This window comes from Leucopleurus acutus (assembly GCF_964270905.1).
Source record: "Leucopleurus acutus genome assembly, chromosome: 9".
Lineage (NCBI taxonomy): Eukaryota > Metazoa > Chordata > Mammalia > Artiodactyla > Delphinidae > Leucopleurus > Leucopleurus acutus.
This window is the reverse complement of record NC_139144.1, coordinates 32,388,600-32,406,772: the sequence shown is the minus strand read 5'-3', so window position 1 is coordinate 32,406,772 and position 18,173 is coordinate 32,388,600. Positions and strand designations below refer to the sequence as shown.

The 18,173-nt window shown below is 41.0% G+C and overlaps 1 protein-coding gene across 1 annotated transcript in view; it reads right to left on the bottom strand.

The window, feature by feature from the left end:
* GRM3 (glutamate metabotropic receptor 3) overlaps positions 1-18,173 on the bottom strand; it is a gene marked incomplete at both ends in the record, with an annotated part of 104,678 nt that overhangs the window by 74,227 nt on the left and 12,278 nt on the right. The window contains one exon of the mRNA XM_082846351.1: positions 8,930-9,785. Coding sequence (XP_082702477.1) covers positions 8,930-9,785 — 856 coding nt within the window. The remainder of the gene's footprint in view (positions 1-8,929; positions 9,786-18,173) is intronic.

Below are 18,173 nucleotides of genomic sequence, written 5' to 3'. Positions count from 1 at the left end.
GGGATATACCAAGGGACAGAGGAGTATTCTCAGGAGGCTTAGCTCTTCCATCCTGAGAGGGCTAGAGCTCTAAGGGCATCGGCTACAACTGTCTGTCAGAAGAATCCTGGAGTAAATACATGGACTACAGGCAGCTGGCTGGAAGAGGACTTTTCTGATCTGAGCAAAGATTGTGTAGTGTTTGCTAAGCGTTCACTATTGTGCCTAGTCCACTACCTCAATATTCAAGTTAGAAAATCAGAGATACTACTTCAGAAAAAAAAATGTAAAACAGACATGCTTTTCAATAGCTGACTAGGTTAGCCTTATTATTTAATATACATATTTAGCTAATTCATCATCCCAGTATCCTCCAGTAGTAAGGCATTTTCTAGTCCAAGTCTCACTGCTATGCATATGTACCTGGTGGCTGGTCTAAATTCCCTCTTTTCTGTAGTTGGAGTCTGTTTTTTCACCCTTCTATTCTCTTCAGAGATGGAGAATGATTGGCAATTTTGAGCAAATTGAGAAGGTGAAAATAGCACTTTGTGGTCAGGTCTGCACAGCCAAACTAAATTGTAGAATCAAAGTCAGTAACTGAACAAGGAGACAAAAAGAAGATCCTGTTGGGTGATGCTCTCGGCCTGAACCAAGATGACAGAGTAGAAGGACATACTCTCACTCCCTCTGCAAGAACACCAGAATCATCACAACTAGCTGCTGGACAGTCAATGACAGGAAGACACTAGAACTCACCAAAAAAGATACCCCACATCCAAAGACAAAGGAGAAGCCACAATGAGATGGTAGGAGGGGCGCAATCACAGTAAAATCAAATCCCATAACTGCTGGGTTGGTGACTCACAGACTGGAGAACACTTATACCACAGAAGTCCACCCAGTGGAGTGAAGGTTCTGAGCACCACATCAGGCTTCCCAACCTGGGGGTCTGGCAACAGGAGAAGGAATTCCTAGAGAATCAGACTTTGAAGGCTAGTGGGATTTGATTGCAGGACTTCAACAGGACTGGGGGAAACAGAGACTACACTCTTGGAGGGCACACACAAAGTAGTGTGTGCATCAGGACCCAGGGGAAGGAGCAGTGACCCCATAGGAGACTGAACCAGACCTACCTGCTAGTGTTAGAGGGCCTGCTACAGAGGCGAGGGGTGGCTGTGCCTCACCATGGGGACAAGGACACTGGCAGCAGAAGTTCTGGGAAATACTCCTTGGCGTGAGCCCTCCCAGAGTCCGCCATTAGCCCCACCAAAGAGCCCAGGTAGGCTCCAGTGTTGGGTTGCCTCAGGCCAAACAACCAACAGGGAGGGTACCCAGCACCACCCATCAGCAGTCAGGTGGTTTAAAGTTTTACTAAGCTCTGCCCACCAGAGCAACAGTCAGCTCTACCCACGACCAGTCCCTCCCATCAGGAAACTTGCACAAGCCTCTTAGATAGCCTCATCTACCAGAGGGAAGACAGCAGAAGCAAGAAGAACTGCAATCCTGCAGCCTGTGAAACAAAAACCACATTCACAGAAAGATAGACAAGATGAAAAGGTAGAGGGCTATGTACCAGATGAAGGAACAAGATAAAACCCCAGAAAAACAACTAAATGAAGTGGAGATAGGCAACCTTCCAGAAAAAGAATTCAGAATAATGATAGTGAAGATGATCCAGGACCTCGGAAAAAGAATGGAGGCAAAGTTCGAGAAGATCCAAGAAATGTTTAACAAAGACCTAGAAGAATAAAAGAACAAACAAACAGAGATGAACAATACAATAACTGAAATGAAAACTACACTAGAAGGAATCAGTAGCAGAATAACTGCGACAGAAGAACGGATAAGTGACCTGGAAGACAGAATGGTGGAATTCACTGCTTTGGAACAGAATAAAGAAAAAAGAATGAAAAGAAATGAAGACAGCCTAAGAGACCTCTGGGACAACATTAAATGCAACAACATTCGCATTACAGGGATCCCAGAAGGAGAAGAGAGAGAGAAAGGACCCAAGAAAATATCTGAAGAGATTATAGTCGAAAACTTCCCTAACATGGGAAAGGAAATAGCCACCCAAGTCCAGGAAGCGCAGAGAGTCCCATACAGGATAAACCCAAGGAGAAACACGCCGAGACACATAGTAATCAAATGGGCAAAAATTAAAGACAAAGAAAAATTATTGAGAGCATCAAGGGAAAAATAACAAATACCATACAAGGGAACTCCCAAAGGTTAACAGCTGGTATCTCAGCAGAAACTCTACAAGCCAGAAGGGAGTGGAATGATATACTTAAAGTGATGAAAAGGAAGAACCTACAACCAAGATTACTCTACCCAGCAAGGATCTCATTCAGATTCGATGCAGAAATCAAAGCTTTACAGACAAGCAAAAGCGAAAAGAATTCAGCACCACCAAACCAGCTCTACAACAAATGCTAGAGGAACTTCTCTAAGTGGGAAACACAAGAGGAGAAAAGGACCCACAAAAACAAACCCGAAACAATTAAGAAAATGGTCACAGGAACATACATATCGATAATTACTTTAAATGTGAATGGATTAAATGTTCCAACCAAAGGACACAGGCTTGCTGAATGGATACAAAAGCAAGACCCATCTATATGCTGTCTACAGGAGACCCACTTCAGACCTAGCGACACTTACAGACTGAAAGTGAGGGGATGGAAAAAGATATTCCATGCAAATGGAAATCAAAAGAAGGCTGGAGTTGGGCTTCCCTGGTGGCGCAGTGGTTGAGAGTGTGCCTGCCGATGCAGGGGACACAGGTTTGTGCCCTGGTCCGGGAAGATCCCACATGCTGCAGAGTGGCTGGGCCTGTGAGCCATGGCCACTGAGCCTGTGCGTCCGGAGCCTGTGCTCCACAACGGGAGAGGCCACAATAGTGAGAGGCCCACGTACCACAAAAAACAAAACAAAACAAAAAGCTGGAATAGCAATACTCATATCAGATCAAATAGACATTAAAATAAAGAATGTTACAAGAGACAAGGAAGGACACTACATAATGATCAAGGGATCAATCCAAGAAGAAGATATAACAATTATAAATATATATTCACCCAACATAGGAGCACCTCAATACATAAGGCAACTACTAACAGCTATAAAAGAGGAAAATGACAGTAGCACAATAATAGTGGGGGACTTTAACACCTCACTTACACCAATGGACAGATCATCCAAACAGAAAATTAATAAGGAAACCCAAGCTATAAATGACACAATAAACCAGATAGATTTAATTGATATTTATAGAACATTCCATCCCAAAACTGCAGAATAAACTTTCTTCTCCAGTGCGCACGGAACATTCTCCAGGACAGATCCCATCTTGGGTCACAAATCAAGCTTCAGTAAATTTAAGAAATTTGAAATCATCTCAAGCATCTTTTCTGACCACAATGCTATGAGATTAGGAATCAATTACAGGGGAAAAAAACGTAAAAAACACAAACACATGGAGGGTAAACAATACGTTACTAAATAACCAAGAGATCACTGAAGAACTCAAAGAGGAAATCAAAAAGTACCTAGAGACAAATGACAATGAAAACACGACGATCCAAAACCTATGGGAGGCAGCAAAAGCAGTTCTAAGAGGGAAGTTCATAGCTATACAACCTACCTCAAGAAACAAGAAAAATCTCAAATAAACAATCTACACTTACACCTAAAGGAACGAGAGAAAGAAGGACAAACAAAACCCAAAGTTAGCAGGAGAGAAATCATAAAGATCAGAGCAGAAATAAATGAAATAGAAACAAAGAAAACAATAGCAAAGGTCAATAAAACTAAAAGTTGGTTCTTTGAGAAGATAAACAAAATTGATAAATCATTAGTCAGACTCATCAAGAAAAAGAGGGAGAGGACTCAAATCAATAAAATTAGAAATGGATAAGGAGATGTTACAGCAGACACCGCAGAAATACAAAGCATCTTAAGAGACTACTACAAGCAACTCTATGCCAATAAAATGGACAACCTGGATGAAATGGACAAATTCTTAGAAAGGTATAATCTTCCAAGACTGAACCAGGAAGAAACAGAAAATATGAACAGACCAATCACAAGTAGTGAAATTGAAACTGTGATGAAAAATCTTCCAACAGGGCTTCCCTGGTGGTGCAGTGGTTGAGAGTCCGCCTGCCGATGCAGGGGACACAGGTTCGTGCCCCGGTCCGGGAGGATCCCACATACCGTGAAGCAGCTGTGCCCATAAGCCATGGCCGCTGAGCCTGCACGTCCGGAGCCTGCGCTCCGCAATGGGAGAGGCCACAACTGTGAGAGGCCCGCATAACGCAAAAAAAAAAAAAAAAAAAAAACTTCCAACAAACAAAAGTCCAGGACCAGATGTCTTCACAGGTGAATTCTGTCAAACATTTAGAGAAGACCTAACACCCTTCCTTGTTAAACTCTTCCAAAAAATTGCAGACGAAGGAACACTCCCAAACACATTCTATGAGGCCACCATCACCCTGATACCAAAACCAGACAAAGATACTACAAGAAAAGAAAATTACACACTAATATCACTGATAAATATAGATGCAAAGATCCTCAACAAAATGCTAGCAAACAGAATCCAACAACACATTAAAAGGATCACACTCCATGATTAAGTAGGATTTATCCCAGCAAAGCAAGGATTCTTCAATATACGCAAATCAATCAATGTGATACACCATATTAACAAACTGAAGAATAAAAACCATATGATCATCTCAATAGATGCAGAAAAAGCTTTTGACAAAATTCAACACCAATTTATGATAAAAAACTCTCCAGAAAGTGGGCATAGAGGGAACCTACCTCAACATAATAAAGGCCATATATGACCAACCCACAGAAAACATCATTCTCAATGGTGAAAAACTGAAAGCATTTCCTCTAAGATCAGGAACAAGACAAGGATGTCCACTCTCACCACTGTTATTCAACATAGTTTTGGAAGACCTAGCCACGGCAATCAGAGAAGAAAAAGAAATAAAAGGAATAGAAATTGGAAAAGAAGAAGTTAAAGTGTCACTGTTTGCAGATGACATGATACTATACATAGAGAATACTAAAGATGCCACCAGAAAACTACTAGAGCTAATCAATGAATTCAGTAAAGTAGCAGGATACAAAATTGATGCACAGAAATCTCTTGCATCCCTATACACTAATGATGAAAAATCTGAAAGAGAAATTAAGGAAACACTCCCATTTACTATTGCAACAAAAAGAATAAAATACCTAGGAATAAACCTACCTAGGGAGACAAAAGACCTGTATGCAGAATACTATAAGACACTGATGAAAGAAATTAAAGATGACACCAACAGATGGAGAGATATACCATGTTCTTGGATTGGAAGAATCAATACTGTGAAACGACTATACTACCCAAAGCAATCTACAGATTCAATGCAATCCCTATCAAATTACCAATGGCATTTTTTACAGAACTAGAACAAAAAATCTTAAAATTTGTAAGGAGACCTAAAAGACCCTGAATAGCCAAAGCAGTCTTGTAGGAAAAAAGCGGAGCTGGAGGAATCAGACTCCCTGACTTCAGACTATACTACAAAGCTACAGTAATCAACACAGTATGGTACTGGCACAAAAACAAAAACATAGATCAATGGAACAAGATAGAAAGCCCAGAGATAAACCCATGCACCTATGGTCAACTAATATATGACAAAGGAGGCAAGGATATACAATGGAGAAAAGATAGTTTCTTCAATAAGTGGTGCTGGGATAACTGGACAGCTACGTGTGAAAGAATGAAATTAGGCTACTCCCTAACACCATACACAAAAATAAACTCAAAATGGATTAGAGACCTAAATGTAAGACCAGACATTATAAAACTCTTAGAGGGAAACATAGGCAGAACACTCTATGACATAAATCACTGCAAGATCCTTTTTGACCCACCTCCTAGAGAAATGGAAATAAAAACAAAAATAAACAAATGGGACCTAATGAAACTTCAAAGCTTTTGCACAGCAAAGGAAACCATAAGCAAGAGAAAAAGACAACCCTCAGAATGGGAGAAAATATTTGCAAACGAATCAACGGACAAATGATTAATCTCCCAAATATATAAACAGCTCATGCAGCTTAAAATTAAAAAAACAAACAACCCCATCCAAAAATGGGCAGAAGACCTAAATAGACATTTCTCCAAAGAAGACATACAGATGGCCAAGAAGCGCATGAAAAGCTGCTCAACATCACTAATTATTAGAGAAATGCAAATCAAAAGTACAATGAGGTACCACCTCACACCAGTTAGAATGGGCATCATCAAAAAATCTACAAACAACAAATGCTGGAGAGGGTGTGGAGAAAAGGGAACCCTCTTGCACTGTTGGTGGGAATGTAAATTGATACAGCCACTATGGAGAACAGTATAGAGGTTCCTTAAAAAACTAAAAATAGAATTACCATATGATCCAGCAATCCCACTACCGGACATATAGTATACCATATACCCTGAGAAAACCATAATTCAAAAAGACACACGCACCCCAATGTTCATTGCAGCACTATTTACAATAGCCAGGTCATGGAAGCAACCTAAATGCCCATTGACAGACGAATGGATAAAGAAGATGTGGTACCTATATACAATGGAATATTACTCAGCCATAAAAAGGAACGAAATTGTGTTATTTGTTGAGACGTGGATGGATCTAGAGACTGTCATACAGAGTGAAGTAAGTCAGAAAGGGAAAAACAAATATCGTATATTAACGCTTGTATGTGGAACCTAGAAAAATGGTACATGTGCACCGGTTTGCAGGGCAGAATTTGAGAGACAGATGTAGAGAACAAACGTATTGACACCAAGCTGGGAAAGTGGTGGTGGGGGTGGCGGTGGTGGTGTGATGAATTGGGCGATTGGGATTGACATGTATACACTGATGTGTGTAAAACTGATGTCTAATAAGAACCTGCTGTATAAAAAAATAAATATAATAAAATTCAAAAATAAAAAAAGAAAGAAGATCCTGTTGTTTTATTTATCCAAATAATGGCCTTATTTCTTCACTTTTCTTTGCCATTTAAGGCTCAGTCAGTGAAATGAAGGAAAATATTTTGCTTACAGAAAACACTTTGTAAAGGCTCTCTGAAATCCAAGAGGTTTCTTTTTATTAGCTGTTGATGAGTGGATGTATTTGTATATTTGCATCCTAAGGAGTAATGAACTACAATAACAGAGTTAATTAATACTTGTGGTGCATAAAGATAAATGGTTACCCCAAGGTTAGTCTGAAAGGGGAGAACGGTGCTAATCTTATTCATCTTTAAGAATTAAGTGCATTGTAGATGCTATTTATAGATACCTGAGAGTTCATTTATATTTAGAGTAAAGATATTCTTTTTTACTGACACTGTGGTGCAATCTTACATTCTGGAGATGTCAGTGTGAAATGATCTGGGATTTTGAGATAAATCCTGAATAAATAAATAAATATATGGAACACACATACACACACACACACACACACACACACACATTCCTCTACGGAATATACCTGTGGGAGTACAGGGCACAGGAAAGTTTTAATCTTAACATTTACAGTGGTCATTCTAATGATAAAGATGGTATCCATCAGATGAATAGCAGGGATACTGACATAATTGATCTCCGCTACTTTTGGCTCCCTCTGGGTGGAATGAAGAAAGGATGTGCAAAAATGCAGTCTGGTAATTTCTGTGCTTATTTTCAAGACTAGTTTAGGGGTTAGAGTTCTAGAATAGGAGCCAATTGTCGTGAGGTCTTTTCTCAGTACTACCAGTGATTTTTCAGGCCATTTGACTTCTGAGTCAAATCTGTAAGGGAGATGTGAGAACTGCCACTTGTTCCAATGATAGTATGATTTGAGCATACAAACTTTCATGTCTTGGATGATAAATCAATTGAAACAGACTCTGCAGACTAGAATGATGCCCTAGTGGCATGGGAGATGATTAGCAATTTAGACAATGAAAGCATTTTATCATTGTAATATTTTTGGCATCAAAATCTTTTGTGCCCAATAATATTACTTACCATTTTAGGATTTAGGATTAAGCTAAAATCCCCCAAACTAGTACCTTAATGCACTGATATCACATGCACCTTAGAAGAGAATGCAGTTCTAAAGATTTCTTGCTTTTTATATATTAGTAGTGCATCAAAACACAGTGCTATATTGAGACATGTTTAGACCATATTTATAAAGAAATGAAGTTGCGGCAATAGCCACTTTGAATACACCTTTGGAATTTCACATCTGTATCAGAATGACTTCCATCAGTCTTCAGTTTGCTTAAAGTCAAGCTCCCAGGAAAACAGTTTCATTTCATAACGTCATTTGAGAAAATCCACAGCCCTTAATACTGACATGGAAATGTTGCTGTACAGCAGAAGACATAAACTCAAATGCCTGGAATCACCATGCTCTGAGTATCTTTCCCTCTCCCTCCCTAATTAGGCTCTGGGAAAAGAGTGACTTTTTTTCCTCTCCCCCACTGAGAAAGTTATGAGACTATTTTGGTCAAATCACCCAGAAGGAAAGCTTGGAAGTTCACGTTCCTTAGAGAGTTGTCAATTCTGCTAAAGAAGATTAAATGCCCATATCACACGTGTCATATCCTACAGCTAATCACAAGAAAGAGAATAAAATGTAGCATGGCCCGCGTCTAGGCAGCTACCACATATCAGTGCAGCCTAGGGGGCCTTTCAATTTCATGTGGTGTACCAGCCAAGATATTCACTCAAAAATAAGTAAGAACATCAAAAAGCCATTGTATCGCATCTTGGAATATTTCACAGTTTGAGCCCCTTGTGTAGGTCTGAAAAAAAAGATTTCTGAGTCGGGGGCAGAGGTATTTGATTCCTCTTTGATTCACTGTTCGCACCACAGAAGATGATTAAAGGCTCCTCGCTTACCTGTGAAGTTGATTTTCAGCAAGTAATCCTTGTACAACTTCTTCCCGTCCAGGATCCTCATGGCGTCGCAGAGCTTGGTGGTGTTGGGACAGAGGGTGCGCTGCATTTTGTGCAGGGCGTGGGCCATGGCGTACACCGCGTTCACCACGAACATGATCTTGGATTCTTGTTCGTAGTTGCTGCTGTCGATGGCCAGGTGCTTGTCGCAAGGGCGCCGGTGGTTGTGCTTGTTCTGGAGGCTACACTGGAACTTCTGCTCCCAGAAGTCCCGGAACCAGGGGTTGCGGTGGTTGCTGTAGGGGCTGAGGCTCTGGAAGTAGCGGTCGAACTGGCGGATGCGCTGGGAGGCTAGTTCCAGGGTGATGGCGCCGTCGGCCACGTGCTCGCTGCCCTTGACGATGCTCTCCTGCGCGCCCCAGCCGTCGCTCGCCACCCAGGTGAAGGAGGCGTTGGCGCGGCTGGCGGCGGCGATGAGCTCGCGCGAGTCGTCGCTGCGCATGAAGAGGACCACGACGCGCGCGTTGGGCTTCTGCAGGAGCTCGCGGATCACGCTGTCGTAGGACTTGCGGATGTTGGAGCGCCCCACCTTCTCCGCCGTGGCGATGCAGATGTTGCGCAGGCGGGCTTCCTGCTCGAACGCCTCGATCCCTGTCTCCCCGTAATCGCCCTCGGAGGCCACAGTGGACACGTAGGTCCAGTTGAAGAAACGCAAGATCTCGGCCATGGCTTTGGCCTGGTAGAAGTCGGGGGGCACGGTCCTGGCAAAATAATCATAGCGCGACTTGTCGCTGAGCTTGGCGCTGGTGGACGCGTAGCTTATCTGCGGGATCTGGAATAGCCTCAGCAGGTTGGCCACCTGGGAGAGGGAGACAGGGGAAGTACCATTTTTAGAAACCCGGAGGGAACTGACTGCACATGAAAGATAAAGGATAGCAGGCCTTTACCCAGCTCCCTTTTCACCTCTAGATCGCTCAGCTTTTCTGGACGCTTTGCCAGATACTTCCCTGGATTCTGTATTTGGAGTATTAGGGGGTAGGTCCCAAACAGGTCATTCAAGGGTGGGGAAAAGACAGAGAAATGGGAAGGGCACTCCTCTTTCTCTCCTAGACTTTATAATAGACGCTGGACCAGGATCAATCCTGTTCAGGTGTCCCAGTGAGGTTGTTTTAAGTTTCTGGGGTCCTCTTATAACTCAGTCTAACAATGAACTACAGTGAATTGGCCCAATTAGGTTTTTAGACAACTTGGCTGCGGTTGTATAGAAAGAGGCTGGGTGTTGTCTAATTCTCACTTCCCCCTCTTTTGCTAAAAACAGCAGTCTCTGAAAGAGTTTAATTTGGGAACTGTATGCCACATGGACAGTCCACATTAGACATTTATTATCTAGGTTAAGACAAAACAAAAAAAATATATCCTTTTTTTTGGTGCCTGCCAAATTTTAGGCATATACCTTTCTAAACTTCTGACGGGCTTGACCAACATTTTCTTTGCCTTTTCAACATTTTGTTTCTGTTTGGAGTATACGTAGTCCAAGGATACAAATGCTATTCTTATGATATTTTTGATTAAAAGGCAAATAAGGAAGCGTCGAGGACCTGGTCAAAAAAAGAACCATTTACTTTAAAATGTTTACTTATTTCGATTAAAGAATGTAAAATTGTTATTTACCTGTCAATAATATTTCACTGTTTTTATTTATTACAGAATAAAAAAGGAAAGTGGCACTAGCGTATCAAGGAGCATTTTATACTTAGAGTATTTGTGAAATGTATACATTTTAAAATATATACACAGATTATACGTAAATCTAATAACAAGTTTGTTTTTGTTTTTCCTGGCTACCTACCTGAACATTTCTATCTTTTCTGAACATTTCTGAACATTTCTATCTTTTCACTGACTTTAGTTACATAATATACTAAGTGGACTTTAATTGGAAACAACGTTGAATGTTCCAATATACTCTATGCGTACTTTGAAATCTCCCTTCTGGAAATTGTGGTTTCAGGTTTATATTTGACGTGTAGGAAGCACAGCTTGAAATAAGCAGCTGTTAGCAAAGAGCACAAGTACTATCAAACAACTCACAGCTGAGTCCTGATTAATCATCATTTCATCTGGCAACAGAAACCAGCAGCCAAATTCATACACAGCCACGTGGCATGTTCTTAGAGATCGGACCTGCTATTAAAACCAGCCCTTAATGTAGCCTAGAGCTGTCAAAAATGTTTTCCATATCTTTTCAAATCCTGGTACCTCTCACGTAACTACAAAGAGAACAGCAAGAAAATCTGGCACCTTAGCACACGATATAATGCAAATTTAGGATCCAGATACTTTTTGCATTTGGTAAAGACTCTTTTTTAATATATATCCTAGGATGTGAGTGAATTTTGGGGAATGGAGGTGAGTGGATGGATGAAGGCTAGTATGCCATTTACTTTTTCTTTTCTCACGCCTAGACACCCTGAACAAAATGACCTCTATTGGTTCATTTGAACAGGGAGGTGTTGCTTGTTTACTGAGCCTGATTGAGATGGCGCTGAGCCAGCACTGTCATCACTTCTGTACTGAGTACCTGACTTCTTTCGGATGCAAGTACCACTGTGGCAGACGGGTGATAAGAGCCCTGTCTGTGCATGCGCTTGGCTTGATTCTGCAGTTTCTGGGTGACACTGGAGAGGCCATCTCTTCTGGATGCTACAGTTTTCTAATCTTTACGTTCTATTCATCAGGACCTGAACCCCTCAGGGAGGCAGAGAATGAAAGCCCCTGAAAAATGCCCAGAGACATCATTTTCTGGCATCTGGGAAACACAGTGAAAGGGTCCCAAACTGCTGGAACTTTTTTCTCCCGGAGGGATGTGAGTCATGAAAAGCTGCTGAAGAAAAAAGTTCTTGTCTTTTGACGGATAGGGTCCTGTGGCTTCATTCTACCCCTCCAGGATATCTGAGAACAATTTACAAACAAGGCAGACTGTACAAGACAGTGAAGTAACCATAGAATGATGGAAATATGGAGAAGATTCTCTGGGCTGCGAAGGAGCACAGTGAGCTGCAGCATGGGTGGGAAGATGGTGGGTTAGAATAAAACTGCAACTATTGCCATCATTTTAAGAGTAGTTATCTGATATACACACTACTGTATATAAAATAGATAATACAGACCTACTGTATAGCACAGGGAACTATATTCAATATCTTGTAATAACCTATCATGGGAAAGAATCTGAAGAAGAATATATATACACATATATATCTGAATCACTTTGCTACACATCTGAAACTAACACAACTTTATAAATCAACTCTACTTCAATAATTAAAAGAATAGTTATATGTGTGTGTGGTTAAGGAGGAAACTACAGCCTACTTTAGAAAAAGGAGGCATATTTAGTGAGCTAAACATGAGAATGGAACACTCATAAGTAAGTATAATCTCAATTGTATTACCTATATTAAATAGCATGGAGCAATCATATAGTCAAAATTATGATGTTCAGAGTTACATTAGAAATACATGTGCTGCAAATGAATGATAGAACAAAGTGTTGCAGTCCTTTTGTCATGGTGAACTGTTCATTTTAAAACTAGTTTCCTTCGATTACAAGACTAAAAATGCTTAATGTAAAAAGTAAATACTACAGAAATCAGCAGATTATAAATCTCCCTTCCTTTCCCTCCCTCACCCACCCCAACCTGATTTCTAGAGAAGAATAAAGTTCTTTGTTTGGTTTGTGCATTTTCAAAATGTTTATACTGTTGTAAAACCAGTTGCTAATGTACTGGGTATTTATGTGTATATTTTCTCCTTTGATATTCACAACTGCCTTTTATGATGAATATTGTTTTCTCCATTTTAGAGATGCACAAACTGAGTTCTGCTAGATGAAGAAGCTTGTTCATAATGATAGGATTAGAAAGTGAGGGCAAAATCAAGATTCAGAAGCAGGTCTTTTGACCTTAAGGACCCCGGCTGTCCTCTCATAACCTCCTGTCTGCTGCCTTCTGTGTGACTTCGAATCTGAGGCCTGAAACACAGAAAGACAGGAGGGAGGAACTGAAGCGGTGTTGTGGTTTCCTCCATGGATCACCTCATTCTATTAGGAGCTTCGTTTTTAACATAAAACTTAAAACTAGGGTTGGGGGATAGCCAGGTAATTGTCAGCTGGGTGTTTCCTGTGTCATTTGCCTAAAAACTGGGTGTCTGAAATGTTCCCTGACTTACTTTACTGGCCATATGGTTTCTTCTGTGAAACCATGAAGAAATAAGGGGACTCCTACATTGGACATCATTTTAAAAATAAAAGATTGTTTTAGGATGGGGAAATAATGTGGATGTTTGGCAGAAAGTTACCCAATTATAGTTTTAGTAGGAGTAGAGGAAGGAAAAAAGATCTAGTTATATCCTTTAGGAAAAAAACACTTGAAAAGTTGAGATATACTTCTCATGGTTAGAAACTCTAATAAAAAGGTATATAGCTTAAGAGCAATATGAAGACTTAGAAAATAATTCAGACAACACATAATAGTCTCAATAAGACAGAAGAGACAAGACCTCCAAAGAAGTCACAGGGTTGCTAGGCTCCAATGGGGCATTTGAATGTTGAAAGGACTAGGGAGAGGATGAAAGCTGTAGGTGTGTTAGGTCCTGGGGCAGCCTCGTGGACTACATAAAAGCTTGGCAGGAACCTGTGAGGATTAGGGAGACTAAAGCACAGAATGTGAAGATGGAGTGACTTTTGTTGTTGTTATTTTTTTTTAATTACATTTTAGGAGAAGGTGTGGTGAGAAGAGATAGAATCGCTGGATGAGAGAGCTGGTTCCACAAGAGTGAAAGAAAGACACTGCCCAGTGTCTTTCTTGCTCTTAAGTGAGAATGTTTCCTAACCTGGAAATGGTGAAGCAAATATATGAAAAAGTTCTCTCACACCCAAGTAGGAGAGAAGACCAAAAGAGAAGCCCATAATCAATTAAGTTTGCCTCCAGTTCTGAGTTCTGGAAGATATTGCAGATTAAATTAGATAATCATTATTAATAATTTCTGAGAAACCAATAACGGGAGGACTGTCAGAGGGTAAAAATGGAGGAGTAAGGGCAAATTCAGCAAGTATAAATCAGGAATAAATATAAATCAATAACCATGATACAGTTTGGTAATTTTCTAAAATAGACTTTCCAGTAGAGAGCAAGCAGGCACTTAGAAATGAACAAGACAGTTACAAGGAATCAGCATGGATTCACTAAGAATCAGTTTCACTAGAGTCTTTTTTTTTTTTTTTTTTGCGGTACGCGGGCCTCTCACTGTTGTGGCCTCTCCCGTTGCGGAGCACAGGCTCCGGACGCGCAGGCTCAGCGGCCGTGGCTCACGGGCCCAGGCGCTCCGCGGCATGTGGGATCTTCCTGGACCGGGGCCCGAACCCGTGTCCCCTGCATCGGCAGGTGGAGTCTCAACCACTGCGCCACCAGGGAAGCCCCTCACTAGAGTCTTTTCAACATTAGTTGAACCATTTAGGGAGGAGTTGTAGCCATGGCCTGTGACTTCAACAGGTATTGGTGACATTACTTGGACTCTTGTGAAAAAGGGAAAATGATAGGAATTGGATGAAAAAGTTAAATATACTAAAAGAGAACAGCTTGGAAGAAAGTCTGTATGAGGTGATCAAGTGAGATTAAATTTTTATCAATGACTTTGGAAAAAGATATAAATAAGCTATAAGATCATTACGTTTTAGAGTTAGAAGAAGTCATGAAGATAATCTAAGCCTTTTGCTTTATAGGTGAGGAAACTGAAGCTCACAGAGTGAAGTGAATTTCCAAAATTTACACAACCAGTAAGCAAAAAGTTAAGATTAGAGCCCAGTCTCTCTTGATTTTTCCAAAAGCCTAGTCTCCTTCTCTGGCAATAAGGTGATATTACATAGGGAGAGATGTATATTTGTGGATTTAAGTTAAAATTACACAAGTGAAGAAAGGCTAAGAAAACTAGGGAAAAAAATGAGGATACACATGCAAAGTTGAATGTTGCAAAAGTCCACCAAAAATCCAAGGGGGCTAAAGTCAAAGAGGGATTATTAAGCGGTTTGCTCTCTTTATATATGAATTTAGATCTACTGTTGTAGATATATCTTTTTTAATCCTCATAACAATCTTATGAGGCTGATACTACCATTATCCCATTTTACAGATTGAGGGACTGAGGCACAGAGCACCTAGGGATCCTGCTGAAGAGCCCCTAGGTGATAGAGACAGGATCTGATCCCAGGCATCTGACAGTATGCTCCACTTCCCGCACTTACTCGATCCATTCCGTAATTCAAGCTCTTAGCCCCTGCTGTATGGAATTCCTCTCATTACAATATAGCAACGATATATTTCAAGTTATAGTATGTCTGTCTTTTTTCACTTCTCAAGGCACTAACTCCTTGACTGGAGGACCATGAGCAACCATTCCTTGTTATCAAAAGTATACTTTTTCGGGCTTCCTTCGTGGCACAGTGGTTGAGAGTCCGCCTGCCGATGCAGGGGACACGGGTTCGTGCCCCGGTCCGGGAGGATCCCACGTGTCGTGGAGTGGCTGGGCCCGTGAGCCATGGCCGCTGAGCCTGCGCGTCCGGAGCCTGTGCTGCGCAACGGGAGAGGCCACAACAGTGAGAGGCCCGCGTACAGGAAAAAAAAAAAAAAAGTATACTTTTTCATTTGTCAGTCTATACTTTGAGATGGTTCCATAGACGTTTGTTTACTGACTGACCATCTAGAGAGGTAAGAACAGTTGTCTAAGAAACCAGGGGACATTTCAGCTGGGAGTTTGAAAGCTTCAAGCTATAAATCTCATGATCAGGTTTGGCTTTATGATTTATGTGAGAAACACCAAGACCTTACGGCAGAGCCTGTTGTTTCCTAGGGCCCAAGAGGCCACATACAAGTTTTGCAGACACCCTTTCTGCATGTAGCGTGTACTATAGTTTTATGTTCAATGTTCAAACACCTTGGGGTATCCACTTTCTGGGTGGTTTGAATTTATTCCAGACTATGTTGTGCGATGTTTTCACTGTAACTTCTCAAGTCACAAATGTATTCCTTTTTTTTTGACTCGAGGAGAAATGCTTAAGGTGCTAGGCTTGGCCGGCTACTAGTACATTTTCCAGTAGATGCTATGGTCTGAAATGAGTATATTTGTCTTTGTCCCATTTTCATGGTTTTAAGCTGGAGTTATTTAAGATGGCTTTCACCAGCAATAGTTGTCCACCAAACCCATGGTACATGCTGTTGAACTTCTGCTACCATTTTCCCATTATTTTCCCCTCCAAATGAACTCAACTCTGTATAGTTTCTCTATATAGTTATTTCCTCAAATCTATGCGCCTTTGCATGTGTTGTTCCTTGTGCTTAGAATGACCTTTACCACTTGTCTGTTCAGTGAATCCATTCAAGGGCCCCTTCTCTGAGAAACCTGCCTTGATTTGTCATTTCAGGCCAAGTTGTGTGCCCATCTTCTGAGACTCTGTCACTCCTTTATGTATTTCCCTCATGGCACTAATCAAAGTGTATGGTTACTTCTAGATCATTCACTAATTCCTCTACTGGAGTGAAAACTCTGAAAACCAGGGAATGAACATTGTTAATCTCTGTTTCCTGGATGCCTTGCAGAGAGATGCTCTGTATTGTTTGTTAAATAAATGACTTGATAGCTTCCTGCTCTTTCATGTGACCTTTCCTAATTGCAAGGATAGGCTTCTGTGGGAAATCCCCCGCCCCCAAACTAGCTACCCACCAGCAAGCAGTGTAAAGCTCCTCTCAAACACTACCTATAAACAATATTCTGTGCAGTGTGGATCCTTCATTAATCCTTGTCAAGTTACCAAAATGAAAGGACACATAGACAATTGGCTTAGATCCTGAGGTAGCTGAAGCAAAGGTTTCCATACCATTAAAACCAATTTCTCCAAATTATCTCTGCGTAACTAACTAGGAATATACAAAAGGAAGTCAATATCACCCCAACGGGATCTGGCCATTGCACCAATTTCCTTTGAGCTACAAAGGTGCCTTTTTGTCTTAAGGAAGACAAACTAAGGTCTTACCATGGAGCCTTAGTCCTCAAACCACATAAACCTAAAGTAGGAATCATACAAACATATACCTAAGGGAAGCCTTCATCAGATGAACGCTTACTAGCTCTGCTGATAAGGTAAGGTTTTTCTGGAGACAAATGCGTTATGTATAAGATACGCAAGCAACCAGACACACTCAGCGCTCACATCGGTTGCTCAGTTCTTATTCTTTCTTGGGAATGTCTTTCCCGTAATCAGTAGCCAGCTGTGAAGTGATGCTACTGTAGGCATCCAAACCATCCTTATTCACCGTTGGGAATTTTGAGTTAAAGACCAATTTATTGGGGAGTTTTACTTCTCCCGACATTTTTTAGCAAGTCACAGGGACTCTTTAGAATTCCAGGTGTCATGCTTCATTTCAGTGATGCTTCGATCATGGGGAAAAAAAGAATGTAAACTATGGAAAGAGCTCGGGTAGTCTATTCTTTGAGGTTGTGGAGAAAGGGAATGTGAATTGGAAAATTCAGAGTCACCTGTGAACTCCCACATCCTGGGGTCACTCTTCCCGTTCAGGTTATCCATGGTGTATCCATTTTAAACAGTGTCATGCCTTCTGTGGTGACACAGTGCCAAACATTTTTTTTTTTCAGCAGAAGACAGAAAGGCGTATGTACGTCTAGTGTCCAGTAGAAATAAGTTTCCCACTAAGGTGATTGTCCAAGAAACATGCTATCTGCAAAGCTGAACTGTATACATTTGAAAAATAAGCCGTTGCTGCTGTCCTGGGAATTAGGAGACTTGACAATAAGCTCCATGGGCTTGCCTTTGCATTCGATGCTATTCCCATATCGCCTTGGGGCTGTTTTCTAAGAATAAGCCTACACCTTTAACAGTTTTATCACACATGCAGTGCTGATTGTTTTGTTTCATTCTTTTAATTAAGTGATTATTTATAAGCCCGGAAGAGTGTTGTACAAATTCCACTGTACTTTAAACCATCTGCTACCTTAGAACCCATGTTATTACCTAAAGCCAGTTCTAAAAGTTGTGATGGGAAGAGACCTCAGTGACCCTCCTGTTCAGATTGATCAAGCGGCACTGTTAGCTGTACAAAATCCCAGATTGGCTTGGATTTTAAACTGAAACTGGAGGTGATGTGTTGTTGAGAAACTGCCTGAGGAATTCAAGCTG